A 27,468-nucleotide genomic window follows, 5' to 3' on the forward strand; every position below is an offset into this window, starting at 1 on the left:
CATGGGTGAATATTATTCTAAAAGGGGCTAATATAAAAACGCTGATGAGAATTATTGTGAGCAAAACATTTATTGACATACTGTATCTACAGAACAATAACATATTCAGAGTTCTGTTATTCCGGTACAATATATACCGTATCAACCCCAAGTTCCATCCACACGAGAGAGGATGGACTCTAGTAAGTAACAGCAGTCCAAAATGCTCTAAATGCTTTATTTCTTACTAACAAAGAGTCTCAGTACCTGTTGTTACATTGGTGGTATATCCATAAACCTTCATCATATTCTAGATCAATTAAAGCCATAGTACATTGCATCCATTTCCTCTCTTAAACAATGGACTATTTCTAGATTTCCTATGTCAGTCCCGTGGAATAAGTCCTACACATCACTAGATGGCAGCAGTACTCCTCCAGTTATCCATCAATCCTCCTTCCTGCTCTATGGGCTACCTGAGGAATTGATGGTGAGGTTGCGTTCCACAACTGCAAAACTCATTAAGCTTCTGTCTCTAACTTTTTGCAGCACCTTCAGTTGTACATTCCCTATTTGTGGCATGTGTGGCAAGAAGCTGCTTAACTACCATTGCTTCTCTAACCATCACTCTGAAACTAAAGTAACTGTCTTAGCATTACCTTGGGCATTCACAGAGGCAGAGAGAGCACGTTTGAGGGCCTGTAAAAGTGTTCTGTCCGGTGGCAGATTCACCTAGGCCCTGCCTCTTCTCTCCCTCATGACAGAGTAGCATTACCAACCTGTGCTGGCAACAGTGGGGACATCACCGCACTGCGAGATACTACGCTTCACTACACCGGTTATTTATCTCCAGGAATGCTGGTATGTCTGTCCTTCTCCCCACATGGGGTCCATCTCAATATTCTAATGTGGCCTCCTCTCCTCCATTTCCTTCACACTAACTGATATTTAAGAGCAGATATAGCAGTACCTTGTCTTTCACATATGTGGTTATTTCACATCAGTACAGTTGAAGGAAACGAGACAATGGAAGAACAAAGAAGCCAACTATGACTACTGAGACGCAGCCGGTGGCTTACTGTCTGCAGGGAGGGTACAGCGAGAGCAGCCTGTGGACCAAAGTGACCTCCAGATCCTCCAGGAGGAGAGAGGAGTGTTGGTCCTTACATGGTCCACTCCGGGCCTCTGTCTCTGGGGAGAGCTGGTCCTGACGGGCCCCTCCCAGGAGCAGCCTGTGGAAGTCCTCTCTCTCCAGGAGCTGTTCCATGTGCTGCAGGAAGAAACCTTCACAGAACCTCCTGAGCTCGGCCGCCCCGTGATCCTGGACAGACAGACAGACAGACAGACAGACAGACAGACAGACAGACAGACAGACAGACAGACAGACAGACAGACAGACAGACAGACAGACAGACAGACAGACAGACAGACAGACAGACGAACAGACAGACAGACAGACAGACAGACAGACAGACAGACAGACAGACAGACAGACAGACAGACGACGAAACAGACGAACAGACAGACAGACAGACAGACAGACAGACAGACGAGACAGACAGACAGACAGACAGACAGACAGACAGACAGACAGACAGACAGACAGACAGACAGACAGACAGACAGACAGACAGACAGACAGACAGACAGACAGACAGACAGACAGACAGACAGACAGACAGACAGACAGACAGACAGACAGACAGACAGACAGACGAACAGACAGACAGACAGACAGACAGACAGACAGACAGACAGACAGACAGACAGACAGACAGACAGACAGACAGACAGACAGACAGACAGACAGACAGACAGACAGACAGACAGACAGACAGACAGACAGACAGACAGACAGACAGACACATACATATGGGTGGCAGGTAGCCTAGTGGTTAGAGCGTTGGACTAGTAACTGCAAGGTTGCAAGATCAAATCCCAGTGCTGACAAGGTAAAATCTGTCGTTCTGCACCTGAACAAGGCAGTTGACCCGCTGTTCCTAGGCCGTCATTGAAAATAAGCATTTTTTCTTAACTGACTTGCCTAGTTAAATAAAGGTAAAAATAAATACATTTTACAATGATACTAATGCAAGCACCACTCACACAGGCACACTGTCTATTATGATCATTATAATGGACTGCATGTACTAATTTCAAGGTGCAGACAACACACAGATACAATTATGACTTATAGTTTTAAGCCTGCATAGGACAACCTTTCACGATAACAAAGTTTGAATTCTTACCGTAGACATCAAGTAGATGCTGACAGCATTGTCCAGGGTGATACTCTGGGAGAGCAGGATCTCACACTGCCTCTCTAGCACCTCCAGCTGGAAGAAACAGACCACTGGCAGCAGCTGCTGACAGAGGAGCAAATAGTACTTCCATCACAAGTCACCACTCCAAACATACAATCACATCTTTCCAAAATGCTTACATTTCATGAATGACCTCCACTATGTTGTCTTTCCACTCCTCAATGAAGTGATAGTGGGAGGCCATTCCTAAAGCTTAACCACTGTGGTACATGTATGGATCAACAATGGGATGTATGAATGAAGTTGCATCAGTGTAAATGACGATACATTTCTTACCTCCATAGCGTCAGCCTGTGACAGCCGCAGCCCTTCAGTCCCTCCACAGTACAGACAACTCATCATCCTCTGGAAGGTGCTGTATGTGATGTCAGAGATGTGGATGGTGCTGGTGTCTGACCCACAGAAACTTAGCAGGTACCGAAACCTGAAAGAGACTTGATAACCATCTTGTGGACACAAAAGCACAGACTGCCGCTGAAAACACTAGAGCCTGCACTCAAGGTCATACCACCTCAGGTGTGAGGAGGGAAATGCTAGCTCACCTCTTGGAGGCAGACATGAGGAGAACCCGGTGGGCGTAGAAGGGACGGCCTTCCACTAACAACATTATGTCAGACATCTCTGGGTTGTTCAGGAAATGAGCATCTGGTGGACGAGAGAGACCGAAGTGACGTTTACACCATTTAGAGTCAGAAACATGCATTGAAATACATGTACACAACGAAGCATGATTTATACAAAAGTTAGAGTTACACTTTGCTGAAATGAAGTGAAAACTCGGACCCTAAGAATCAGAATATTTAAACAGACTACAGTTTGTTCCATATGGAGAGAGTATGCCAGTCTCCATACCTAGCTGTGTGGAGAGAGTGAGGTCCATCTGAGGAACAGAGGGAGTAGGAGCAGAGCCATAACAGTGAGAGAAGATGGCTGACAGTCTCTTGGTTATGGCATAGTCCTAAAGGGATATAATCATGTTCAGAAAGAGTCATGTGATTTTATATAACAGCCATTGCAAGTTTGCAACCCATTTTATTACAACATTTTTTGATTTCTCATTCATACTCTGCTTTTGGTTTGAGGTTCCATTGAACATTTACTCAATGAAAACTTCTTATGACATACTGTAATCTACATGGAATACCCAACACCAAACAACACCGACTGAAGGAGAAATTGGACTGCCAGGTAGCCTAGCAGTCATGGCTACCTTGCTGGTTGCAAGCATGTTAAACAAGAGAGGTAGAGCGAGCGAGACCAGCTCCTGGCAGTAGTCCTGTGGCCTGATAGTTGTGAAGTCTCTGAGGAGAGAGAGGGTCACCTCATCCCTGGACAGTTGTTGGGCTACATGGAAGGACTCCAGCCACATATGGAGCTTCCAGGGGACACCTGGGGAACAAATAAAGGAACAAATTAGGGTCCCATGTCACGTCCTGACCAGTATAAGGGGTTATTGGTTATTGTAGTTTGGTCAGGACGTGGCAGGGGGTATTTGTTTTATGTGGTTCGGGGTTTAATGGGATGTGTATTTATGTATGAGGGGTGTTTGATTTATGTGTTCCGGGGTTTTTGGGTAATGTTCTTGTTTTGTATTTCTATGGTTTTCTATGTTGTGTATTTCTTTGTGTTGGCCTGGTATGGCTCTCAATCAGGAACAGCTGTACATCGTTGTTGCTGATTGAGAGTCATACTTACGTAGCCCTGTTTCACCTGTCCCTTGGTGGGAAGTTGTGGTTGCATAGCTGTGTGTTTTAGCCTGCAATCCTGTTCGTTCGATCGTTTTCTTGTTTTGTTTGTTACGTGTTCAATAAAAGTCGTTAAGAGCACTCAACCCGCTGCGCCTTGGTCCACTGCGTACGATGACCGTTACATCCCAAGAGATTATTTACCTACAGTTGAAGTCAGAAGTTTACATACACTTAGGTTAGAGTCATTAAAACTCGTTTTTCAACCACTCCACAAATTTCCACAAACTATAGTTTTGGCAGGTCGGTTACGACATCTATTTTGTGCATGACACAAGTCATTTTCCCAACAATTGTTTACAGACAGATTATTTCACTTATAAATCACTGTATCACAATTCCAGTGGGTCAGAAGTTTACATACACTAAGTTGACTGTGCCTTTAAACAGCTTGGAAAATTCCAGAAAATGATGTCATGGCTTTAGAAGCTACTGATAGGCTAATTGACATAATTTGAGTCAATTGCAGGTCTACCTGTGGATGTATTTCAAGGCCTACCTTCAAACTCAGAGCCTCTTTGCTTGACATTATGGGAAAATCAAAAGAAATCAGCCAAGACCTCAGAAAAAAAGTTGTAGACCTCCACAAGTCTGGGTCATCCTTGGGAGCAATTTCCAAACGCCTGAAGGTGCCACGTTCATCTGTACAAACAATAGTACGCAAGTATAAACACCATGGGACAACACAGCCGTCGTACCGCTCAGGAAGGAGACGCGTTCTGTCTCCTAGAGATGAATGTACTTTGATGTGAAAAGTGCAAATCAATCCCAGAACAACAGCAAAGGACCTTGTGAAGATGCTGGAGAAAACAGGTACAAAAGTATCTATATCCACAGTAAAACGAGCCCTAAATCGACATTACCTGAAAGGCCGCTCAGCAAGGAAGAAGCTGCTGCTCCAAAACTGCCATAAAAACGCCAGACTACGGTTTGCAACTGCACATGGGGACAAAGATCGTACTTTTGGAGAAATGTCCTCTGATTTGATGAAACAAAAATAGAATTGTTTGGCCATAATAACCATCATTATGCTTGGAGGGAAAAGGGGGAGGCTTGTAAGCCGAAGACACCATCCCAACCGTGAAGCACGGGGGTGGGAGCATCATGTTGTGGGGGTGCTTTGCTGCAGGAGGGACTGGTGCACTTTACAAAATAGATGGCATCATGAGGCAGGAAAATTATGTGGATATATTGAAGCAACATCTGAAGACATCAGTCAGGAAGTTAAAGCTTGGTCGCAAATGGGTCATCCAAATGGACAATGACCCCAAGCATACTTCCAAAGTTGTGGAAAATGGTATTGGAGTGGCCATCACAAAGCCCTGACCTCATCCTATAGAACATTTGTGGGCAGAACTGAAAAAGTGTGCGAGCAAGGAGGCCTACAAACCTGACTCAGTTTCACCAGCTTTGTCAGGAGGAATGGGCCAAAAGTCACCCAACTTATTGTGGGAAGCTTGTGGAAGGCTACCTGAAATGTTTGACCCAGGTTAAACAATTTAAAGGCAATGCTACTAAATATTAATTGAGTGTATGTAAACTTCTGACCCACTGGGAATGTGATGAAAGAAATAAAAGCTGAAATAAATCATTCTCTCTACTATTATTCTGACATTTCACATTCTTAAAATAAAGTGGTGATCCTAACTGACCTAAAACAGGGAATTTTTACTGGGATTAAATGTCAGGAATTGTGAAAAACTGAGTTTAAATGTATTTGGCTAAGGTTTGTGTAAACTTCCGACTTCAGCTGTAGGTCAGTCATTGAGAACAAAGTCTCAAACAACCTAAAGTGGATTAAATAATATTTCTGTGCTTTCGGAATGCTTGATTCATGACAAGTCCTTCACAAAACAATGATGATGGCATAAAACAAAAGAAGTAGGCCTACAAAGAATCCATACCCAGTGATCGTAGCTCCATGGTGACATCCAGGTAGCCGTGTTCAGCGCTGTAGTAGGCAGCCTGCTGCAGGGCCTTCATCTTGGCCTTACATAGCCTGGGCATGGGGCTGGAGCTACTGGGGTAGACAGCAGGGCTACAAGGGCCGAGGCTGGGGGGAGGTAGTGAGCCAGCCTCTTCTTCCTCCTCCTGGAACCCCTCAGCCAGTATCTCCTGCAGAGAGAGAATGTCCTCCTTCCTCTGCTGGGGCTGGGTCAGAAGCCTCCTCAGGGTGTTCCTGTAGGAGAGTAGAGGATGAGTATCCATTCATTTATTCAGTTCTGACTGAAGGTAATAGACAAAGAAAGGACAGCACTTTAGACTATTGAGACATAACCCAAGCCTGGACTAGTTAGACAGGTGTAGCTACCTGTGTCCGTGTGCAGCGGCGTAGCTGAAGCAGTTCATGTCCTCATAGAGCGGGGATGTCAGAGCGTTCCAATCATGCACTCTGAGTAGAGGGTCGGCCCCGTGGGCCAGCAGCAGGCTCACCATTTCATAGTTCCCAGCAGCAGAGGCCAGCTGTAGAGGAGTCTCAGCAGAACTCTCCTGGCTGGAAGTAACAGCAGTCCCCTCCACGTCTGCACCCACCTCCAACAGCAGCTATACAACACAGAAACCCAGAGGAATGGTTAGTACTACACTACACACACACAAAAAAAACCTTCCCACAGGCTAGCACTATCAAGTCTGAGATGTGTGATTAAGAAACTGTGTTAGACCCTTTCCACTGGGCAGTGAGGACTCACCTGAGATACTGAGAGGTGTCCATGCAGCACAGCAAAGGTGAGGGCCACCCAACCACGACTGTCTGGGTGGACTGAGGGCTGTCTGGGGGAGCAGCAAGGAACCTGAGAGAAGAATGAAAAATGTTACATATCTCAGTCTAAAATGTACACTACTGTTCAAAAGTTTTGGGTCACTTAGAAATGTCCTTGTTTTTTAAAGAAAATGTTTTTTTTTTGTCCATTAAAATAACATCAAATTGATCAGAAATACAGTATAGACATTGTTAATGTTGTAAATGACTATTGTAGCTGGAAACGGCAGATTTTTAATGGTATATCTACAGTACATAGGTGTACTGAGGCCCATTATCAGCAACCATCAGTCCTGTGTACCAATGGCACGTTGTGTTAGCTAATCCAAGTTTATCATTGTAAAAGGCGAATTGATCATTAGAAAACCCTTTTGCAATTGTGTTAGCACAGCTGCACACTGTTGTTCTGATTAAAGAAGCAATAACACTGGCCTTCTTTAGACTAGTTGAGTATCTGGAGCATCAGTATTTGTGGGTTTGATTACAGGCTCAAAATGGCCAGAAACAAAGACCTTTCTTCTGAAACTCATCAGTCTATTCTTGTTCTGAGAAATTAAGGCTATTCCATGCAAGAAATTGCCAAGAAACTGAAGATCTCGTAGAAAGCTGTGTACCACTCCCATCACAGAACAGCGCAAACTGGCTCTAACCAGAATGGAAAGGGGAGTGGGAGGCCCCGGTGCACAACTAATCAAGAGGACAAGTGCATTAGAGTGTCCAGTTTGAGAATCAGACGCCTCACAAGTTGTCAACTGGCAGCTTCATTAAATAGTACCCGCAAAACACCAGTCTCAACGTCAACAGTGAAGAGGCGACTCCGGGATGCTGGTCTTCTAGGCAGAGTTCTTCTGTCCAATGTTTGTGTTCTTTTGCCCATCTTAATCTTTTATTTTTATTGGCCAGTCTGAGATATGGCTTTTTCTTTGCAACTCTGCCTAGAAGGCCAGAAAGTTACCAGATTCTTTCAACCCATTACATGATATACTATCTATATCATATTATGCTAATATCTTTCGAGTAGTAGTGTTCACCGCCAGGTCCAGGTTGGCTCCAGCCTCCACCAGTATCTGGACTAGAGCCTCGTCTCCACACGAACATGCGTACATCAGAGGGGTCATACCCTGTAGGTCAGAGAATACACATCTTACTTTGAACAGTCTCTACACTCTCTAACACCAGTCAGAGTAAGGCATACAAGCAGAAGACTGACAAGTTTAGTTTACCTTCCCTGTCAAAACCTGTCAGTCTTATGTCTGAATATGTATATTTCCTACCCCTCTCCCCTACATCTCTATCCCCACCATGTATCTCATATTCCCTATTCCCAGTCCTACCTGGTCATCCATAGTGTTAACCCCTGATGGTCCCAGTAGCTGTGTGGCCTGACCAATCAGGTCTGCTCTGCCACAGGTCAGCATGCGGAAGCCCAGGTCCAGCTGAAGCTTCTCTGTAGCAGCCTTAGAGTTCAGACGCCTAAATGAGCTGGAACAACACTCAGGCCTGGGAGAGAGGGAGAGACAAGAGGATAGGGGGGAGAGAGAGAGAGAGAGAGAGAGAGAGAGAGAGAGAGAGAGAGAGAGAGAGAGAGAGAGAGAGAGAGAGAGAGAGAGAGAGAGAGAGAGAGAGAGAGAGAGAGGGGCGACAATGAAAACTTCTAACATGCATAACTCTTCAATAATGACAGTAGGCCTACTGTTATGTACTGGTTTCACAAGTCAACAGTATGGTTCAGCATCTTTCTATTGCATGTTACGGTAATATACACTCACTGGCCAGTTTTTAGCAGGTACAGCACCCGTTCACGAAAATCGATCGCTCCTACAGACAGTAAGTCACGTAGCCGTGGCTTGCTATATAAAGCAGGCAGACAGGCATTGAGACATTCAGTTACTGTTCGATTGACCATCAGAATGGGCAAACGAGTGACCCAAGCGAATGGTGCGAAAACCCAAAAACATCCAGCCAGTGGCAGTTATGTGGGCGAAGACCGCTTGTTGATGAGAGAGGTCGAAGGAGAATGGCAAGAATCGTGCAAGCTAACAGGTGTGCCACAAGAAGACAAATAACGGATCAGTACAACAGTGGTGTGCAGAACAGCATCTCGGAACTCACAACTCGTTGATCCTTGTTACGGATGGGCTATTGCAACAGATGGGTTCCACTCCTATCAGCTAAAAACAAGAAGAAGCGGCTCAGTGGGCACATGATCACCAACACTGGACAATTGAGGAGTGGAAAAACATCACCTGGAACATGACAGCGAGTTCAGTTTACTTCAGTGGCCTGCGCAGTCCCCAGACCTCAACCCAATAAAGCATGGAACGGGCTGTTCTCAGAGTTAATGTACCACCGTCCAATCTGCAGCAACTGCGTGATGCCATCGTGTCAGCATTGACCAACATCCTTGTGGAACGTTTTCAACACCTTGCGGAATGCCCCAAAGAATTCAGGCTGTTCTGGAGGCAAAGGGGGTTCCGACCCGGTACTAGATGGGTGTACCTCATAAAGTGGCTGGTGAGTGTATGTCATTAAACATGCAATGCTCAGTGTGTTTCTACCTCAGCTGTCTGGGCTCACAGTCCAGTCCTGGGAGGAGCTGTCTGGCGGTCTGTCTGACATCATCGCTGTCCACCAATAGGCTGCGGCGGTGCTCCGCGTGTACCACGGCAACCCGTATCCACTCCATCAGAGGGGGAAGGAGCATAAACAGTCTGGGGGGAGGAGCAAAGATTCAAACATTGAAGTTATATAATTTATTAACTTTCCTCAATGGCTCAAAATCCCACAATGCCTTCAAATCTGGCATAAAGGACCAATTCCTCAGCCTTTTGTACAATAACGACTACTTAACCTTTTCCTGCAGTGGGCTAAAACAGGTTCACACAGGGTGTTTTTTGGTAGTCTTAATGTGTGTTGATGTAGCAACCTCCCATAACTTTTGCCCTAATTGAGAAAAAGGGTACCATTTTACTGTTAACAAAGGACTATAAAGAGAACACTGTTTCCCTGATGTGACGCTTGTTTTAGAACATGTGGTCTCTTCACCTCCCCAGAGCACAGAGGCAGGTCGTTATGGCAGAGATCTGTTTATAATGTCTAGATTCTCATGTCTCCGCCCTAACAATGGGAGTCGTTGTCCCAAAGGCAGAAAAGCAGGCGACAAGCTTAGGTCCAAAATAAGCCCATAGAAACACATTGGGCTTATTTTGGAAAGATTTTGGCGAGAGTGAAACCTCTCGCTTCACCTTTTCCTCTCTGGTTATAGTTACTGAGATCACAGGGCTCAACAGAGACACAGAGCTGAGTCTAACTGGAAGCTAACGGGTTAATGGGGCCTGTGATTATAATTGGTACCAGGTGGAGGGAAACAATATCTCTGTGTGCCTAAGCATACAAGAAGACACATGCACACGCTCAACACTCACGCGCACACACACACACACACACACACACACACACACACACACACACACACACACACACACACACACACACACACACACACACACACACACACACACACACACACACACACACACACACACACACACACACAGCCCTTACCTCTCTCTGCTCAGGGCCATCCTGGGGGGTTCTAGATTTGGGTTCTCCAGTGATTCCATCTGTGGGCTAGACAGGAAGTAGTAGAGGGTACGCATGGCATCGGGCGCCCAGAATACAGGATGCTGATTTGCTGGGCAAATAGGGCTGAGGGAGTGGCTAACTGCGCGTAGGCGCTGTATGTGGTGCATGGACCGTGACACCAGGTCACCTGAGAGGAAACAGTCACACGCGCATTTAGTATCACACACATCATCATCTGATACAAATCCATAAAACCTCAGCTATACATGCTCTATTAAACATAGATGCTGTAGATGTAGCATGATGTACTGCAGTACCCACAATGCTATGTATACAGTATTGGTTTCCTTACCAATGCATGTGTAATGCAAAACTGTGGGACTTTCAACTTCTGTCAGTACACTCATAGACAGAGCTACATTGCACGTTTTCCCTTTCAGTTTCTCAGATATCACAGGTAGCAGCTGGATGTAACGTTAGTCTTACGTTAATCAATTCTGTGTCTTATTATATCTCTTTACAGATGAGACAATGAGAACGGTTCAGTGGTCGAGTCTCAGATAAAGCTCATTAGAAGTCAAGTTTGGGAGCAGAGTCGGGCTTAGCTGGGCTCCACGGCACGTCCTTCCTTATAGACCCTTAAATCAGGAATAGTCGTCCTCAGCTGTAGCTATCGCAGTCACTTATCCCGCAACATATGTGGAAGGCATTAGAAAGAAGAGAAGCTAGCTCTTAAACGTAGCAGCCAGAGAGCTGTGAGAGAATCTGCTCATGTGGAAGAGATTATAATCTTAAAACGACTACTCCTTTTTTAATGATGCCAAGACTCCTGAAGTAGCCACTGTGTCTGTCAAAGTACATGCAGATTTGAGTTCATATCATATTTACAGTATGTACTGTATATCCATATGGGAAGATATACTAGACAATGTTTAATCTCTAGTGATATCAATAAGCACCACAATTATGATACATTTTTTTCTTTCTATGTTGAAACAAACTGTATGTTGTCCCATTTAATTCATGCGCTTGGTCTCCAAGAACGAACAAGTGTGTGCACTGTTTTGCTAGGTGCTACTCCCAAGATGACCAGAGAGGAAAGGACCCACATGGAATTTGTTTGGTTTGTGAAAACAGGGGAGTGTGTGTGCGTGTGTTTGGGGTGTGTGTGTGTGTGAGGGGCGGGGAGAGCAAGGGGGTCTATAAGACCCTGTGGCTGACATGAAAGTGCCCTTCTGTTTTGGGAACACACAGTAGTCTGTTATATAGCCTAATGTTTCAGTGGATACGAAATCCCTGTCTGATTCTAATGAAGGGACCCTAGAGACAGACCAAGGGTCAGATTTTTAAAAAAGACAGTGAACAGGGTTAACTTTATTATGCTATCGTCAGACCTGAGACCAGTGTTGTTATCTACACCAACATCGTCTGTCTGTCATCCTTTCTACAATGCTAGCTTTGACATAATTCGTAAAGCTGTGTTTCCTGACCAGTCCCTACTAGACTGTGGCTAAAGAGTTAAGTTTGTCGACAATGCGCCATTTAAAGATAATTTCCGATTGAGCCGACGGTCTCTGCGAGCACGGCAACATTGCCTTTAAAAGGTGCATTGTCGACAAAGCATGATGGGATTGAATCCCGGCCTTAGTTGTTGGCTAGAAACGTGTTTTGTCTATTTGAGAGGCTATAGCTAGGTGGGGCACAGCACTTTAAAATGTTTCGGGGACAACTGACTTACAGAAAGAGACGTCTAAGTAAGTTTACATTCTAACAAAATACATGAGACAAATGGACAGTTGGATGGATTCAAAATTAGAATTTTGGGTGCCATCTTTCCCAAACAGTGCCGCCCTACTTAGGTGCCCTAGTTTTAATGAAGATGAACAACAGAAGAGCAAGACAGACTGGGGATGTTGGAGTTAACAGCTGGTACCACTCTAAATGTGAAAGATGGCCCTCTACTCAGAATAAGGTTGAACGTGGTCAGTAGGAGTCTGTGCCTGCAACTGTCTCTTTCTCCTGACTAGATAAGGCTGATGAATCACATGCATAAGGACCAGATAGTTCCTCGCTGGCTAGGACTAAAGCGAGAGGCGTATGTGAGTGTTTGGGAAAGCGTGTGTGAGAGAGGGAGTCTTTGAATGTAAAATGAAGAGGGTACGTAATACGTTTGAGAGTGTTTGAGTGAATGTGAAGCTTGAGAATGTGACACACACAAAGACACACACACACTCACTGAGCTCTGTGATGCTGCCCACGCATGTGGCCAGAAGGGACTGTTCCAGGGTGCGTAGCTCCAGATGGGCGTAGGCATCCTCCCTGCTCTCCATTGGTGCCCGGGGACCCTTTGTGTACGGACTGACATGGGCTGGCAGGGATAGCTCACCTGTACATACAAAATGTACACACAAAATAATTGTTAGCAAAATATATAAGGTTGAAGATATCAAAGGAACATTTACTCATAATGAGTTAGTAAATCCCTCAAAGACCTCAACTTATTTAAGCATTAATGTAGTGTTTCAACTCACACTAACGCTGTCAGTGTCTGCCACCATGGCTCGACATCTGCACAGAAACAACCAGGACCACAGACGGACTATATAAAACTTTTGCTTTGGAGGTGAAGGTTGAATGCACTGCTAGTTACCAGGACAGTTATGTAACCAGGGAGAATAATGAGGGGATCATATCGGATTTAGTTTGTTTTATGAACTAAGATTCACTCTGAGAGAGAAAAGACTGAGGAGACATGGGGTGAGAGGGTAAATGTTTAGTTACATACCACCTCTCTCTGTCCTCTTTTACGAGCTCTCTCTCTCTCTCTCTCTCTCTCTCTCTCTCTCTCTCTCTCTTATATATATATATATATATATATATATATATATATATATATATATATTTCCCACCTTTAAAATGTGAATTTAGCCTTTAATTTAAATCTTCAGGAAATGAGACAGATAATGCCTTGATGCATGTGATCACATCTTAACCATACCCCAAAATAAAATTGAATTCTCATTTGTAGGGTGCACTCTTAGAAAAAAAAGGTTCTACCTAGATCCAAAAAAGGTTATCCTGTGGGGACAGCCGAAGAACTCTTTTGGAACCCTTTTATTCTAAGAGTGTAGTAACAGAGTAGTAATGGAATGTTCAACGATTTACTGCCTGACCAAAAGGGGTTTTAACTAATCTATTGCTTTCTCCCACAGAGAATTACAGCCCTACAAGCCACAAAGTCAGTAATGTGTACAGTATATGACACACACACCCACTCCCAAATAGAAACACCCCTTACAGGGAGGTTTCCTAGAAACACAAATATAAAACATGCACGCGCACACGCACATACTCCCACACAGGCAAACACACACACACATGCACACACACACACATTGTGTGAGACGGGTATTTGCTGACTCTCTTGTATTTTACACAATGGAAAAGGCACCAAAAGCCAAAAGCCAAGCTAGGATAGCTCTGCTCTCTACAGGCGTAGTATGCAACGTTCCCTCCCCCAAGCCACTAGTCTTACTCAGCTATTTATATGAGTGTGGGAGAGGGCTGTGTATGACGTATTGATGTTAAATGACTAATGGCACCCTATTCTCTATATAGTGTACTACATTTGACCAGAGCCCTATGGTCCCTAGTCAGAAGTTGTGCACTATAAAGTGAATAAGGGGCCATTTGGGATGCACCTTAGGAGAGCATTCAGAGTGATCCTGATGAACTGAACCCACAACCACTGTCCACCCTCCGCCCCATACTAAGTGGATAAGCCATACACATAGACAGACAAACAGTCACACCCCACCTATCTTCCCTCACACCATGGTCCCCACACTGGCAACCCCCAAAACGAATCATGTCTCATCAGTGACTCTACACACAGCCTCAGACTCACCACCAGCCCTAAGTCTTCTCTGAGATATGTGTGTATATTTTTGTGTGTATCGTGTATGTTAAGTGTGTGAGAGAACTTTTCAAGTAGATAGGAGTTACTCTGTAACTTTTATCCAACACAACTGGAGGCTTTCATTTGGATTGAAAGAAATCCAATATTTATAACGGGACTATTGGTAGCAATTGTAAATCACACCAAAGATGAATTGTTCGGTTCACAAACTAAGCTTAAGCCACAACCAAAGATAAACTGTCTGTAGCTCCCAAGTGGGTCTCAATCCAACTGACTTAGTCTAGGTGTTCTAAAAAAGACTTATCTTGGTTTGAAATAAATATTTTCTTGGTTGTAGAAGCATAATGAAATATAAGCCTTTTGGATAACTTACATTGATTACCCCTAGCTACTTTGTTAGGGGGAAAAAGTAAGGTGTGCCGTCTGAACAAGTATTTGTACATATAGTCCATTCATTCACAACAAGAGGCCAGTCTTCAGGGGGTACAAAGCACAACTGAGTGTTTTCCAAACCCTACCTGTGCTTGCTAACTCCCCAAGGCTACGGCTACTGTGTGTGTGAACACAAGCCATGCTTACTTGCCTAATCATGTATGATTACGTTATTTCCTTTTCCTCCTTCCTCCTGTGTGTGTGTGTGTGTGTGTGTGTGTGTGTGTGTGTGTGTGTGTGTGTGTGTGTGTGTGTGTGTGTGTGTGTGCTGTGCGTGTGTGCGTGTTGGGGGGTGTGTTTGTGTGCGTGTGTGTGCTGTGTGTGTGTGTGTGTGTGTGTGTGTGTGTATGAAAACAGAGGCACAGTCACCTTTCTGTGACACACAACATGTCCTTTCTGTGGCAGGGCATAATGCCATGACTGTTTGGTCAGACTAAAACAGCAGTATGGATAGAGGGGAGACATAGGGACCAATCCTACCCTGAGTTACACATATACTACCCAAACTTTACTGAAACCCCCTTTTGACAGAAGCGCATGATTTACCAGATGTCCTGCACATTTCTCAAAATGCATTAGCTCAAAGGGCTTATGCAGTAATGGCAAAATAACCTTTAATTCTTTCATATTTAAAAAGTAAGAGTGTAGAATAAGAGAAAAAGGCAGCGAAAGGCAGAGAGGACATAAAGGGAAAGAGTGAGAGAGAGTTAGAGTGCGGGTTAGAGTGGAAGGAACCTGTTGGAAATAGACACAGGGGTCAGTCTGCATGTCCTGTCTTGGTGTTGACATCTGACATCTATGGTCATTATGATAATTTGCCTTACAAAAGCACAGTAAGGGTGTTTCAATCGTGTCACAGACACTAGGCACTATGATGGGCCTGTAATCAATCACATAACAGTAGGGTTAAATGTGATCTGATTTTATGAACCAACAGTACATAATCACCCCAAATTCAGAGGTCGCTGCCTACAGGTGCATGGAAATTCCTGGTTGCCCACCTTGGCAGCTGAGAGTGCCTGGAACCTGGAATCGCTGTCCGACATGTCACTGCACGGAGTATCGGAGGAAGTAAAGGACAAGCTTGCAGCCCGGGAACTACCGACAGATCTCGACTCATCGCCTTGACCATTTGGATCGACGGGCGACTACGCAGGAAGGAGATTTGATTTCACTTGCCCGCCCAAGGATTCCACCTCGTCTCCGAGGCATCCCGGAAGTCCCCGATGGCTCTGTTGCCGAGAGAACATGAAGCTATCTGAGTTCCCTTGAGAGTCTCCAAAGTCTGCCTATTCACCTTATCCCGAGCCAATGCAACCAAGCAGAGCTAGTCTGTCTCCAGCCGAATGGCTATACAGGCTTCACTGACTTCAGGCAATGAGCGTAGCAAAACGGGCTTCAGCCCATGATGGCACCATAAAACCAGTCAATAAGGGGATTGTGTCTCTGGAGCCAAGAGAAACCAAATACCACGGGAACTGATGAGATTTAATGAGCAGGAATTGGATCGTCTCGCTGTGGTTCCCTGTCACACGTAGGTATTCACACTAAGAGTTTCCTGTATTGCGGGACTACTGGTAATTTCGTCTCCACCTGTCCACTAAAAGACCAGGCTCACCGGTAGGAGCGATTACTCTGGTGGGCCATACGGATAACTTTTTCTCTCCCCTTACCCCTTTTCTTGCCATTTTGCTGTTGTGGAACCAGTCGAAATCTCTCCGGGTACTCATTGACTCTGGGGCCAATGAGAGCTTTATGGATGCTACCCTGGTGTCCGAGCTGGGCATCCCCACTCAGCCCCTCTCCATTCCCATGGATGTTAGAGCCCTGGACAGGCGCTCTATATGCCGGGTCACCCACAATACCACCCCCATCTACCTACGTGTGACAGAGAACCACAGCGAGACAATCCAATTCCTGCTCATTAAATCTCATCAGTTCCCGTTGTATTTGGTTTCACTTGGCTCCAGAGACACAATCCCCCATCTCTTTAAGGAATACCTGGGATAGGATAAAGTAATCCTTCTACTGCCCCCCCCCAAAAAAAAGATATAAATGTACAATTGTAAAGTGGTTGTTCCACTAGATATCATAAGGTGAATGCACCAATTTGTAAGTCGCTCTGGATAAGAGTGTCTGCTAAATGACGTAAATGTAAATGTAAATTGACTGGTTTTATGGTGCCATCATGGGCTGGAGCCCGTTTTGCCACGCACATTGCCTGAAGTCAGTGCAGCCTGCCACCTGGAACTCCTTCCACCTGGTGCGGATACGGGAAGGGGACCAGTGGAAGACTGCCTTCAACACGGCCAGCGGTCACTACGTGGATCTAGTCATGCCATTTGGCCTTACCAACGCCCCAGCTGTTTTCCAGGCTCTGGTTAATGATGTTCTTCGCGACATGTTGAACCAGGTTCGTCTTCGTCTACCTCGACGACATCCTCGGCTTCTCCTGCTCCGCCCAAGAACACGTGGTCTACGTTTGACAGGTTCTCCAACACCTCCTGGAGAACCATCTTTTTGTGAAAGCAGAGAAGTGCGAATTCCATCGCTCCCCCATCCCCTTCCTGGGTTAACATCATCGCTGCAGGGAGTGTACAGATGGATCCCGGGAAGGTGAGAGCGGTGGTGGATTGGCCCCAGCCTACTTCCAGGGTGCAGCTGCAACGTTTCCTGGGATTCGCCAACTTTTATCGCCGCTTTATCTGGGGTTACAGCACCTTGGCTTCCCGCCTGTTTGCACTGACCTCTCCCAAGGTTCTGTTCACGTGGTCCCCAGCTGCTGACCGGGCGTTCCGGGATCTCAAACACTGTTTCACCACAGATCCCATCTTGGTTCATCCTGACCCGTCCCACCAGTTCGTGGTGGAGGCCGATGCTTCGGATGTCAGACTGGGGACTGTTCTGTTGCAGCGTTCTACCCTGGACCTCAAGTTACATCCCTGCGTCTTCTTCTCCCATCGCCTCAATGCCACGGAGAGGAACTACGATGTGGGGAATCGTGAGCTTCTCGCAGTGAAGATGGCGTTGGAGGAGCGGAGGCACTGGCTGGAGGGGGCGGAACATCCGCTCATTGTGTGGACTGACCACAAGAACCTGGAATATCTCTGCAACGCCAAGCTTCTCAAATCCAGGAAAGCTAGGTGGGCCCTGATTTTTGCCCGGTTCAACGTCTCCCTCTCATACCGACCGGGATCCAAGAATGTCAAGCTAGATGCGCTGTCATGCCGCTATAGCCCCACGGCTATAACCTCAAAACCCGAGATCATCCTTCCCACCTCGTGCCTGGCGACGGCACTCAGCTGGAGAATAGGGAAGCATGTTTGTGAGGCGCAGTGTTTGTGATTGTCTCTACCCCCCTCCAGTTGTTTCCCATCTTCCTGATTATCCTCAGTGTATTTATACCTGTGTTCTCTGTTTGTCTGTTGCCAGTTTGTTTTGTTCTTCAACCCTACCAGCGTTTTGTACCTTTTGGACTCTGATCTGGATTACCGACCACCTTGACCTGTCGTTTTGCCTACCTCCTGTTCTAGTAATACACTTTTGTGTATCTGTCCGCATCTGGGTCTTCCCTAAAACGTGATATAACTAGGAAGTTAAACTGTTTTCCGGATGAGTCAAAAACAACATTAAAGGACTAAATGATATAGCTTCCCAGTTAACACAAACCATGGCCATTTTCAAACAGACTAGTAAAAACTATAAAGGGATAACCTCTACTCTGGAAGACAATACAATACATCTCATGATACATCTAGAGATGTTATGGTGCAGAGGCAGTATGAGCCTGCTGTTATAGAGATCTGAGAGGAGGAGGATGATGATGAGACATCAAGCTGTGTGTGTGGATAGCGCAAAGAGAGAATGCTGAGAACAGATCCTCTCGTGAGAGGAAGCACCTTATCTAGTTTCACAGTGAGAATCGAATATGTTGGATTTACCGTCACAAAGTTTATGGGTTAGGTACTATCACTTGCCATGGTCATTTGATCATATTGAGTGTAGGTCAGATGTATCTAAAATTGAGAGGGGCACTCGGAGAAAGGAATGTGAAGGGGGAGGGATAGAGGGGGAGGGATAGAGAGACAGAGAGAGACAGAGAGAATACTAGATATCTTGTTCCTTCCATCCTCTCCTAGACCTGTTCATGACTGTAGTAACAGCACCTGCCAACCTACCAATGTCAGCTTCACAGTAACATTAAACCTGACTCTTTCCCCCATAAAAGCAATAATCAACACCTAGTGTGTGCTTTATTAACAGTTCCTTTAAGCTTTAGCATAACCCAGTGAGCCATAAACCCATGCCCCCGTATAAGAGCGGAATGCTGGCCTCTAGCCGTGTATGTAGTGTTTAGAGCAGTGGTTCCTAACCAGGGGTAGTAGAACCCCTGGGGGTACCTATCCACAGGGGGTACTCATGAGACCATAGGCTTCCTGGTAAAATGCACATAAGGGGGTACTTCAGGGGTACTCCAGACAGTACCACACAGTAAAAATAAAAGTGTTAAGTTAACACATATAGAGTTGAATTCAACACTGTTTCAGATAACATTTGGTCCCAGTCCACATAGTGTTAAAGTTACTCTACAGGTAGTGTCACATTTTCAGAGTTAATTTGACTCAAAATTGTGTTAAAATTCACACATGAATGTGTAATAATATATAGCACTGGTTTAACATCAATAGGCTATTACTCTATAATTAAGTAAATGTCAAAGTGAAAACTTTGCTATTAGTTGTTGACGTTACTTACATGATTATTTGAGGATGTGCAGGAGCAATTGCATTGACATGCAAGTCGAAATAATGATCATCCACAACCACAGCAGTTGATTGGTGCGTTTTTTCATTCCACTGAATTGAGTTGGATTTACATCGCAATGACCGCATCATTTTACACTCCAATTTAATTCTGACACTAGAGCTCATTGACTCCTCATAATGTTGAAAATACTCATCCCGGGTTAAAATAAGTCAACACTGTAATTTTTTACTTTGCAGTCACCGAAAAAGATTGGGAACCACTGGTTTAGAGCATAACCTACTGTAGTAGCTGCTGTGTACTTATTAGTATTTACGAGGTGTTTGTGTGAGGATTGTATACACTAGAGAGTAGCCCAGTTATTACAGACTAACACACACTGTCGTTAAAAACTGTTGTTAAAATCTTAAATGAGAGGCAATTACACGGTAGAATACGTCTTTGACATATGGTGTTGGTTTGAGAAGTAGTGCTACTGGTTTCTACTTCAGTGATAATGCCTGAGAAGCCGGTGTTTGGAGGATATATTGACATGGGTGTTGTTAGGCCCGAGACGAAGTCAACGGGCTACCAACATATTCAGATAATGAGTGACATATTTTCATTAAAAACGTTATTTGATTAATTTATTCATACTATTTCATCCCTCCACAAAATATAGTCCCGAAACACATCTAGGGTTGCTACACAAGCCGGCTGGTCGTTGAATTTTTGTTCTCTATCTATGAACGCGACCCAGTCGTTCGTTTTAAATGTTCCATTGCCATACTGGCTGGCAACGTTCTTATCCCTTGCTTGCTAACTAGCCAACTATGGCTAACTTACAGTCACGTCAAACAGTACATCTGCATTGCGTGCTGTTTGGGGTTTTAGGATGGGTTTCTGTACAGCACTTTGTGACATCAGCTGATGTAAGAAGAGCTTTATAAATTCATTTGATTGCTTGATTGATGAGACAGTGGATTGAGCAGTCAGATGGAACAGAGTAAATAGTAATTTTAACGTCATAGATTTAGCCAGTGGTACAGTAACTTGTGGAATAGACTCCGACTGGAATGTACTTTTAACCAATCAGCATTCAGGATTAGACCCACCCGTTGTATAATGAATTCCATTAGGACCAGGGGCGCAACTTTCACTGGGGATGGGGGCGACATGACCCCCCCCCCCACATTCTGAAATAAAAATGTTGTCCCCCCCAGTTTTATCATTGCATTGTAATACAAAATCCAACATCAGTGTGCTTTAGGACCATGTGGACGCCTCAGAGCGCTTGGGTAAGCTGTTTGGTGGTTTCAGCCGGCTGGATTTAGGACTGCGTGGACACCACAGAGCGTGCAGAGGCAGCTGTTGTCTGTGTTCTTTTTCTCAGAGATGTAAAAGCAAGCAGAGCATAAAACTGGCTACTCTTTATTTGACTAATGTAGTTGGCAAGGTAACTGATGTTTGACTTAACAGGAAAAATGTTTTTATTCCCAGTGCTGAGCTAGTAGTGTAACTGATATGCAACGTTAGCTAATGTTTCATCCCCACTCGACTGAAGTTCTGTCTGAAGTGAATGAACTAACTTCAGCCTAGCTATCTGTCAGGTAGCAGTATCTAACAGTTGTTGTGTGTATGGAAATGTTTTGTAGCCTTTGTTTTGTCCGGTTTCAACAGAAGTAAATTAACTTGGCTCTATTTCGCCAGTTGATGTACCATTAGATCAACTAATCCATGTTAGTATAGCAATGCAACGTTACCGATCTGTCAGTTTCCCTAGCTAATTCCCTACTTTTCACACTGATAGTAATAAACAGCTCTAGAGGCTTTACTGTCATGGTGCACAGTCAGTACACAACACTATTCTCATCATGTCTTAGCAGGATCAGATGGTGACAGGTGTCCCAGCAGGGTCAAACAGCCAGAGAAGACCAGTGTACGGAGCTCAGCTGATTTTTGCAGTATATTGCAGTATATTATAACAATCAGTGAATGGATCTTTTTTTATCCCTTTTTTTCTCTCCCAATTTTGTCGAATCCAATTGGTAGTTACAGTCTTGTCTCATCGCTCATCCAGGCTCTGTCACAGCCGGCTGCGACTGGGAGACCCATGGGGCGGCGCACAATTGGCCCAGCGTCATCCGGGTTAGGGGAGGGTTTGGCCGGCAGGGATGTCCTTGTCCCATCGCGCACTAGCGACTCCTGTGGCGGGCCGGGCGCAGTGCACGCTGACACGGTCGCCAGGTGTACGGTGTTTCCTCCGACACATTGGTGCGGCTGACTTCCGGGTTAAGTGGGTATTGCGTCAAGAAGCAGTGCAGCTTGGTTGAGTTCTATTGGTTCTATTATTGGATAATATAATGTATAAATGTACACCAAGGTAATTCTTTGTCATGCGTCATCTGAGCAGTATCAAATGGTGACAGGTGGCTGAAGGGAACTTTGCAGATGCAACACTTTTCGTTCTGTGTAGCAAACACTGGACAAGCCAGAAGCTTCAAAGATTGAAACTACTTTAAGGCAGTCTGACAAACCTCTAAAATTGATTTCTAAACTGTATCAGCGGTTGATAGAGGCTTTTCTTGATGACATAAAATATGTAAAACAAAAATGTGAGGAAGACCTGGGAGACACTACTGATGATGGTAATGAATGGATACAGATATGTTAGAATGCCCAGTCATGTTCATATAATCTCAGACAGAAATTGCTGCAGTTTAAGGCCATCCATAGAACATACTATATGCCAGTGAAACTGAATCATGCACTCAGAAATAATTCCTCTTCTGGAGGTGTAAAACACAAAAAGGGACATATTTCAATATATTATGCTCTTGTGAAGGCTGGCTGAATTCTGGCAGTGTTCTTTTATTTTCCGCATGTCTACAGATTTTCCCTTCTTTCTATTTTTGTACATAGTCCCCCCGGTTTAGGGGAGCAAAAGAATTGGGACAAATTCACTTGTATGTGTATTAAAGTAGTAAAAAGTTAAGTATTTGGTCCCACATTCATATCAAGCAATGACTACATCAAGCTTGTGACTCTACAAATTTGTTGGATGCATTTGCTGTTTGTTTTGGTTGTGTTTCAGATTATTTTGTGACCAATATAAATGCATTGTAAATAATGTATTGTGTCATTTTGGAGTCACTTTTATTGTAAATAAGAATATAATATGTTTCTAAACACTTCATGTGGATGCTACCATGATTAAGGATAATCCTGAATGACTGTGTGAGAAAGGTACAGACGCACAAATATCATACCCCCAAGACATGTTAACCTCTCACCATTACAATAACAGGTTAGCATTTTTTGGGGGGTATGATATTTGTGCGTCACTCATAATTTTCACAATTCATTCAGGATTATCCATAACTATGGTAGAATAACATTCATGTAGAAGTGTTAAGAAACAATCAAAGTGACCCCAAAATAGGCATATTGGATTATGGAGAAATGCAGGAAATTAGCTTTAGATGCCAAAAGAATTCTGAGGGAGGACCCCAAACCCCCCGCCAGGTTATGTCCCCCCCACTTTTAAAAGCAAAGTTGCGCCTCTGATTAGAACACACTGTGGGAAGATGGGTGAGCTGAGGCTACTGTGCACAGATGAAGGTACAGATGAAGGTCGAACACATATAAACTGTAATAACACTGTAATAGAGTACCGTGCAATAACATACAATGGTATAAATGGGAAAGACACATTTCTATCCAAACAAACAAAAGAGACTATTCTGTGTGTGATTGGTTTAGGAAAAAAGGACCCCCTAACTGGCCTCCAATTAGGGTTCTGACTGGTGATGTGAACCATGGCTCCTTCCTTTAACTCCTCGTTTCTCAGTCCACCACACACACATGCACGCACGCAAACACACACACACACACACACACACACACACACACACACACACACACACACACACACACACACACACACACACACACACACACACACACACACACACACACACACACACACACACACACACACACTGTGGCTTAACCACAGCACCCTAGGAGATCTCCCACTTCCAGTCCTCCATTACGTTACACCTAATGACTGTTTCCTGTCTGTCGGGCTCAGTGGGGCTTTCCCCTTAACCTTGATATACTTGTGGCAGAGCGTAGGTCTATGGTTCTGGGGACTAGAGGACCTAGGAAACCAGTGAGATCACCACTTATCACCGTGATTGCTTTTCCATGGAGTCCATTTGTAACAGTTAGGGCATTTAGCCTGCTCTGGGACTTCAAGGACATACAAAGAGAGGGAATAGGGGGGACATTTGGATTATCACAACATCATTAGTCAACCTCAAAACCAGAACACAATTCTCTCTCTCTCTCTCTCACTCTCTCTATAGAATGAGTCTACAAATGTTTTTTGTGGACACAAGCACACCCTAATCACTGTGGCTAATGAAATATCAATATTTGCACTCTGATCAACACACACACACAACACACAGTGGCATGTATTCATGGAAAGCCAGGCTTCCCCCAAAAATGTACCATAATTTTCCTTCAGTTCGCAAGAGGCTGAATGTATCTCAATGGAGAAGGCATCTGAGCGAGCAAAACAGCACCCCTCTGTCTCTGTATGTGTAGCCCATCTATCTGATGCTGTATGGTCAAAAAGAGTATGATATTGTTGCTGCCCGTAGCATTGAATGCAAGGGAAGCCAGCAAGCATTTGGCCTCCCTTGATAAAAAGTATACAATAATAGCCAATCAGCATTGAGCTAAACTGAGTGAGCTCAACTTTGAATAGTCCTGATGCATAAAAAAAAGTGTCAAGGGAAGCCATTTTGGATTTGGCTTCACACCAATCACATCACATCACATCACATCAAGCCAAACGTCATTGACAGAATTTTTTTTGAATTGCTGCATCTCGTTGTGTTGTTGTCCTCAGGTCTTGCAAGCTAAATTTGGACCTTTCCTAAATAAGCCATGGATGGAGATAGGGATTTGGACTTGTGGTTTAACTTCACTCTTGTACTGGCCAATGATTTAACGGCGATTCTGATCCAACCATAAATTCATACATTGTACATCTGGCCTGAGAGGATGGAAGTTCAATATGTAGATAGATGTAGTAGTAGGCTAATGTTAACAAGCTGGCTAATCGTTGCCCATGAATGATAGGAAGTTAGGCTAGCGAGCAAGCATTTTAGCCAGGTAGCCCAGAACAACAAAAACTAAAAGCATGTACTGTATGATGGTTTCGGCATCATGAAAGAGAGGAGGATGGCATTGGCGTTTCTCTACAAGTAGGGTAAGTCAACATGTTTTTTCGACTTACACACACACACACAGAAATCAATACCATGGATAGCCACATATTTAGCTTACGTTGATTGGACTAAATTGTTTTTGGAATCTTTTAGACTAAGCATGGGTGATTTAATGATGTTGAAGTTGAAATGGTCCTGGAATAGTAGAGGCAGCTCCTGTTTTCTTTGCGACTGATGGTACAGTGTTCTAAATCAATAGTTGTTTAGTAGTCCGAAAATGACGGAAATGTTAATTTCATTGACCATGCTGTAGGTTATGTAACCAGTGGCATAAAGTACTTAAGTAAAAATACTTTAGTAGTTTTTTGGGGTATCTGTACTTTACTATTTATATTTTTCACAACTTTTACTTCACTACATTCTTTTTAAAAAATCATACATTTTCCCTGTACCCCAAAAGTATTTGTTACATTTTGAATGCTTAGCAGGACAGGAAAAGGGTCCAATTCAAACACTCATAAAGAGAAAATATCTGGTCATCCCTACTGCCTCTGATCTGACGGACTGACTAAACACACATGATTCTTTTGTAAATGATGTCTGAGCATTGGAGTGTGTCCCTGGCAATCCGTAAATAAAAAACGAAAATTGTGCCGACTGGTTTGCTTAATATAAGGAATTTGAAATGATTTATAATTTGACTTTTGATACTTAAGTATATTTTAGCAATTACATTTACTTTTGATACTGAAGTATATTTTAAACCAAACCCTTTTAGACTTTTACTCAAGTAGTATTTTACTGGGTGACTCCCTTTTGTTTGAGGCATTTTCTATTAAGTTATCTTTACTTTTACTCAAGTATGACAATTGGGTACTTTTCTGTTTGTTACTGTTTGTTACATGCAATATGCTCTCCAGTTTTGTGATGAAACAAAGGTGTGGTTGTCTTCTTACTGTCTCAGCCTTAGGCCTCTATATCACGGTCGCAAGGCATATGAACTAACAGGTTACAGAGCAAACATCGCAATTATCACAACACATAGGTTGTAGTATGGCTTATTTTTCCTGGTTTAGCTTCCTCAGTGATTTTACCCAAGCACTGCTACTGACAACACACATATGCATGCTTCTCATATGTGGGGTCAGTTTTTTAGAAGGGCCTCTCTCTCGCTCTCTCGAATATTCTGCCTGAGTGGACTTTTGTTTTGTTCCTTTAAATCCCTGAGGTTACATAATGTTTCTGTTAGACTTCCAAAAGCTGCCAGAGAGAATTATCAAAATGCATGTTCACTGAAGAACCATTCCATTGTGCGCAGTCATAGGAGAAGAAAATCATTATTGGAAAGGGGTGTGTGTATTTAGTGCATGGACAGAGGGAAAGTGATCATTGATTCACATATTGTGTCATCAGGGTTGGGGCGCACGCATACACGCACACACACACATTTACCATTGGCATTTTTCCCGCATATCAGATGCTCGTAGTTCTGCATCACTCCCCACAGCTCCGCGTCGTCATTGACGACCCCGTCCAGGATCTCAATATTTACCAGGCAACAGGTGCCCTCGCGCTCTCTCTCCCGCTCCTCTGCCATCATCAACACCCGCACGACCACTTCCTCCGCCAGGCTCTCCACGCACGCGGCCAGGCAAATGGCTGCGTGCTCATGCACGCGCACTGACACACGCGTATCCACCATCCACCTGAAGAACCGTCCCACCGGGAGGCTGAGCCCGCAGCGCGAGGACTTGCCCCGTTGACGCAGTGTCTCGCCTGAGCTCATGCAGTAGAGAGAAATGGCCCTCACCGTGCCAGCCACGCACCGCTCAGCCAGCCCCCAGCTCAGCACCAGCCGAATGGCGCTCTGCACCTCAAAGCGTGTGCATCGCCGGTGCAGCTCGCTCAGTCTCTGAGCCTCCCGGGAGATCCGAACCAGAGCCCTCTGCAAGAGCAGCGAGAGACGGCTGACTGCGTCACCGGAGAAAGCCACCTCATCACCTGCTACTTTACGCAGGACTTCAGCGATCTCCCGGTCGGTCCAGGGGACCTCTTCCAGTGTCGGCAGACGAGGACACTTGGAGAGTATGTCCTCTGGATCCTCAGGCAGCGCCGTGTTGACTGTGTCCCAGCTGGCGTTCCTACTGCTCAGAGAGCTAATCTGGTTCCACCAGGTCCCCCGGTGTGGGTGGGTGTGGGAGTGCCGGGACCTGGACGAGGAGAGGCTGAGGGACTTGCAGGAGTCCCCAGCTCCGTAGCCCGAGTCCAGACTCAGATCTTCCAGGGTTTTCGTCATCTTGGGACTGAAGGTACCTGACATTATTGTCGCTTTCTTGAGACGTGCTTCTGTTCTGAGATTCGAAGGTCACTTTTACGCACTGCAAGAAATACACCCCGTGAACGTTTCCTCTCCAAGTATAGATATATAGAATAAAATAGTTAAATGACTGTAGATACGTTTATTCAATCACTTCTCTAGTAGTTTCGATGTTTGTCCATGGACGCAGTCTTGCCTGCTGCCAGTCGCAGCTCCACAGGCACATGCACTGCTCTGCTGGCTCTGTTAAATGTTACCATTAAACGTTAGAGGAGTGAGACCAATGAGAGTTAGCCTTTGCGCGCACCAATCGGCTTTGAGAGCCCTTTGAACCAATATAGGTCAGAACCAATCAGATAAATGAAACCTATGCAAACCAGGAGTGGTATCCTGTTACAATACCATCATACAGAAACAGCT

General features: G+C 44.7%; 1 protein-coding gene across 2 annotated transcripts; it reads right to left on the reverse strand.

The window, feature by feature from the left end:
- Positions 1-30: 30 nt before the first annotated feature.
- LOC106587061 (ankyrin repeat and BTB/POZ domain-containing protein 2) lies at positions 31-27,291 on the reverse strand. Of its 2 annotated transcripts, none has more exons than XM_014174949.2 (15): positions 26,184-27,291; positions 12,631-12,780; positions 10,374-10,581; positions 9,368-9,520; positions 8,144-8,309; positions 7,841-7,930; positions 6,739-6,840; positions 6,360-6,592; positions 5,953-6,227; positions 3,514-3,692; positions 3,156-3,261; positions 2,846-2,948; positions 2,580-2,727; positions 2,229-2,345; positions 31-1,300 (listed from the first exon to the last, which is right to left on the reverse strand). In XM_014174949.2, the coding sequence occupies exons 1-15, from the start codon at positions 27,049-27,051 to the stop codon at positions 1,055-1,057; spliced, it is 3,144 nt and encodes a 1,047-aa protein (XP_014030424.2). In that variant the 5' UTR covers positions 27,052-27,291; the 3' UTR covers positions 31-1,054. The 2 variants fall into 2 exon arrangements, with proteins under 2 accessions (XP_014030424.2, XP_014030425.2); XM_014174950.2 differs by having other exon boundaries at positions 32-1,300; positions 2,229-2,342.
- Between the last annotated feature and the right edge of the window lie 177 nt (positions 27,292-27,468).

The sequence above is a fragment of the Salmo salar genome, chromosome ssa26 (genome assembly GCF_905237065.1).
Source record: "Salmo salar chromosome ssa26, Ssal_v3.1, whole genome shotgun sequence".
Taxonomy (NCBI): domain Eukaryota; kingdom Metazoa; phylum Chordata; class Actinopteri; order Salmoniformes; family Salmonidae; genus Salmo; species Salmo salar.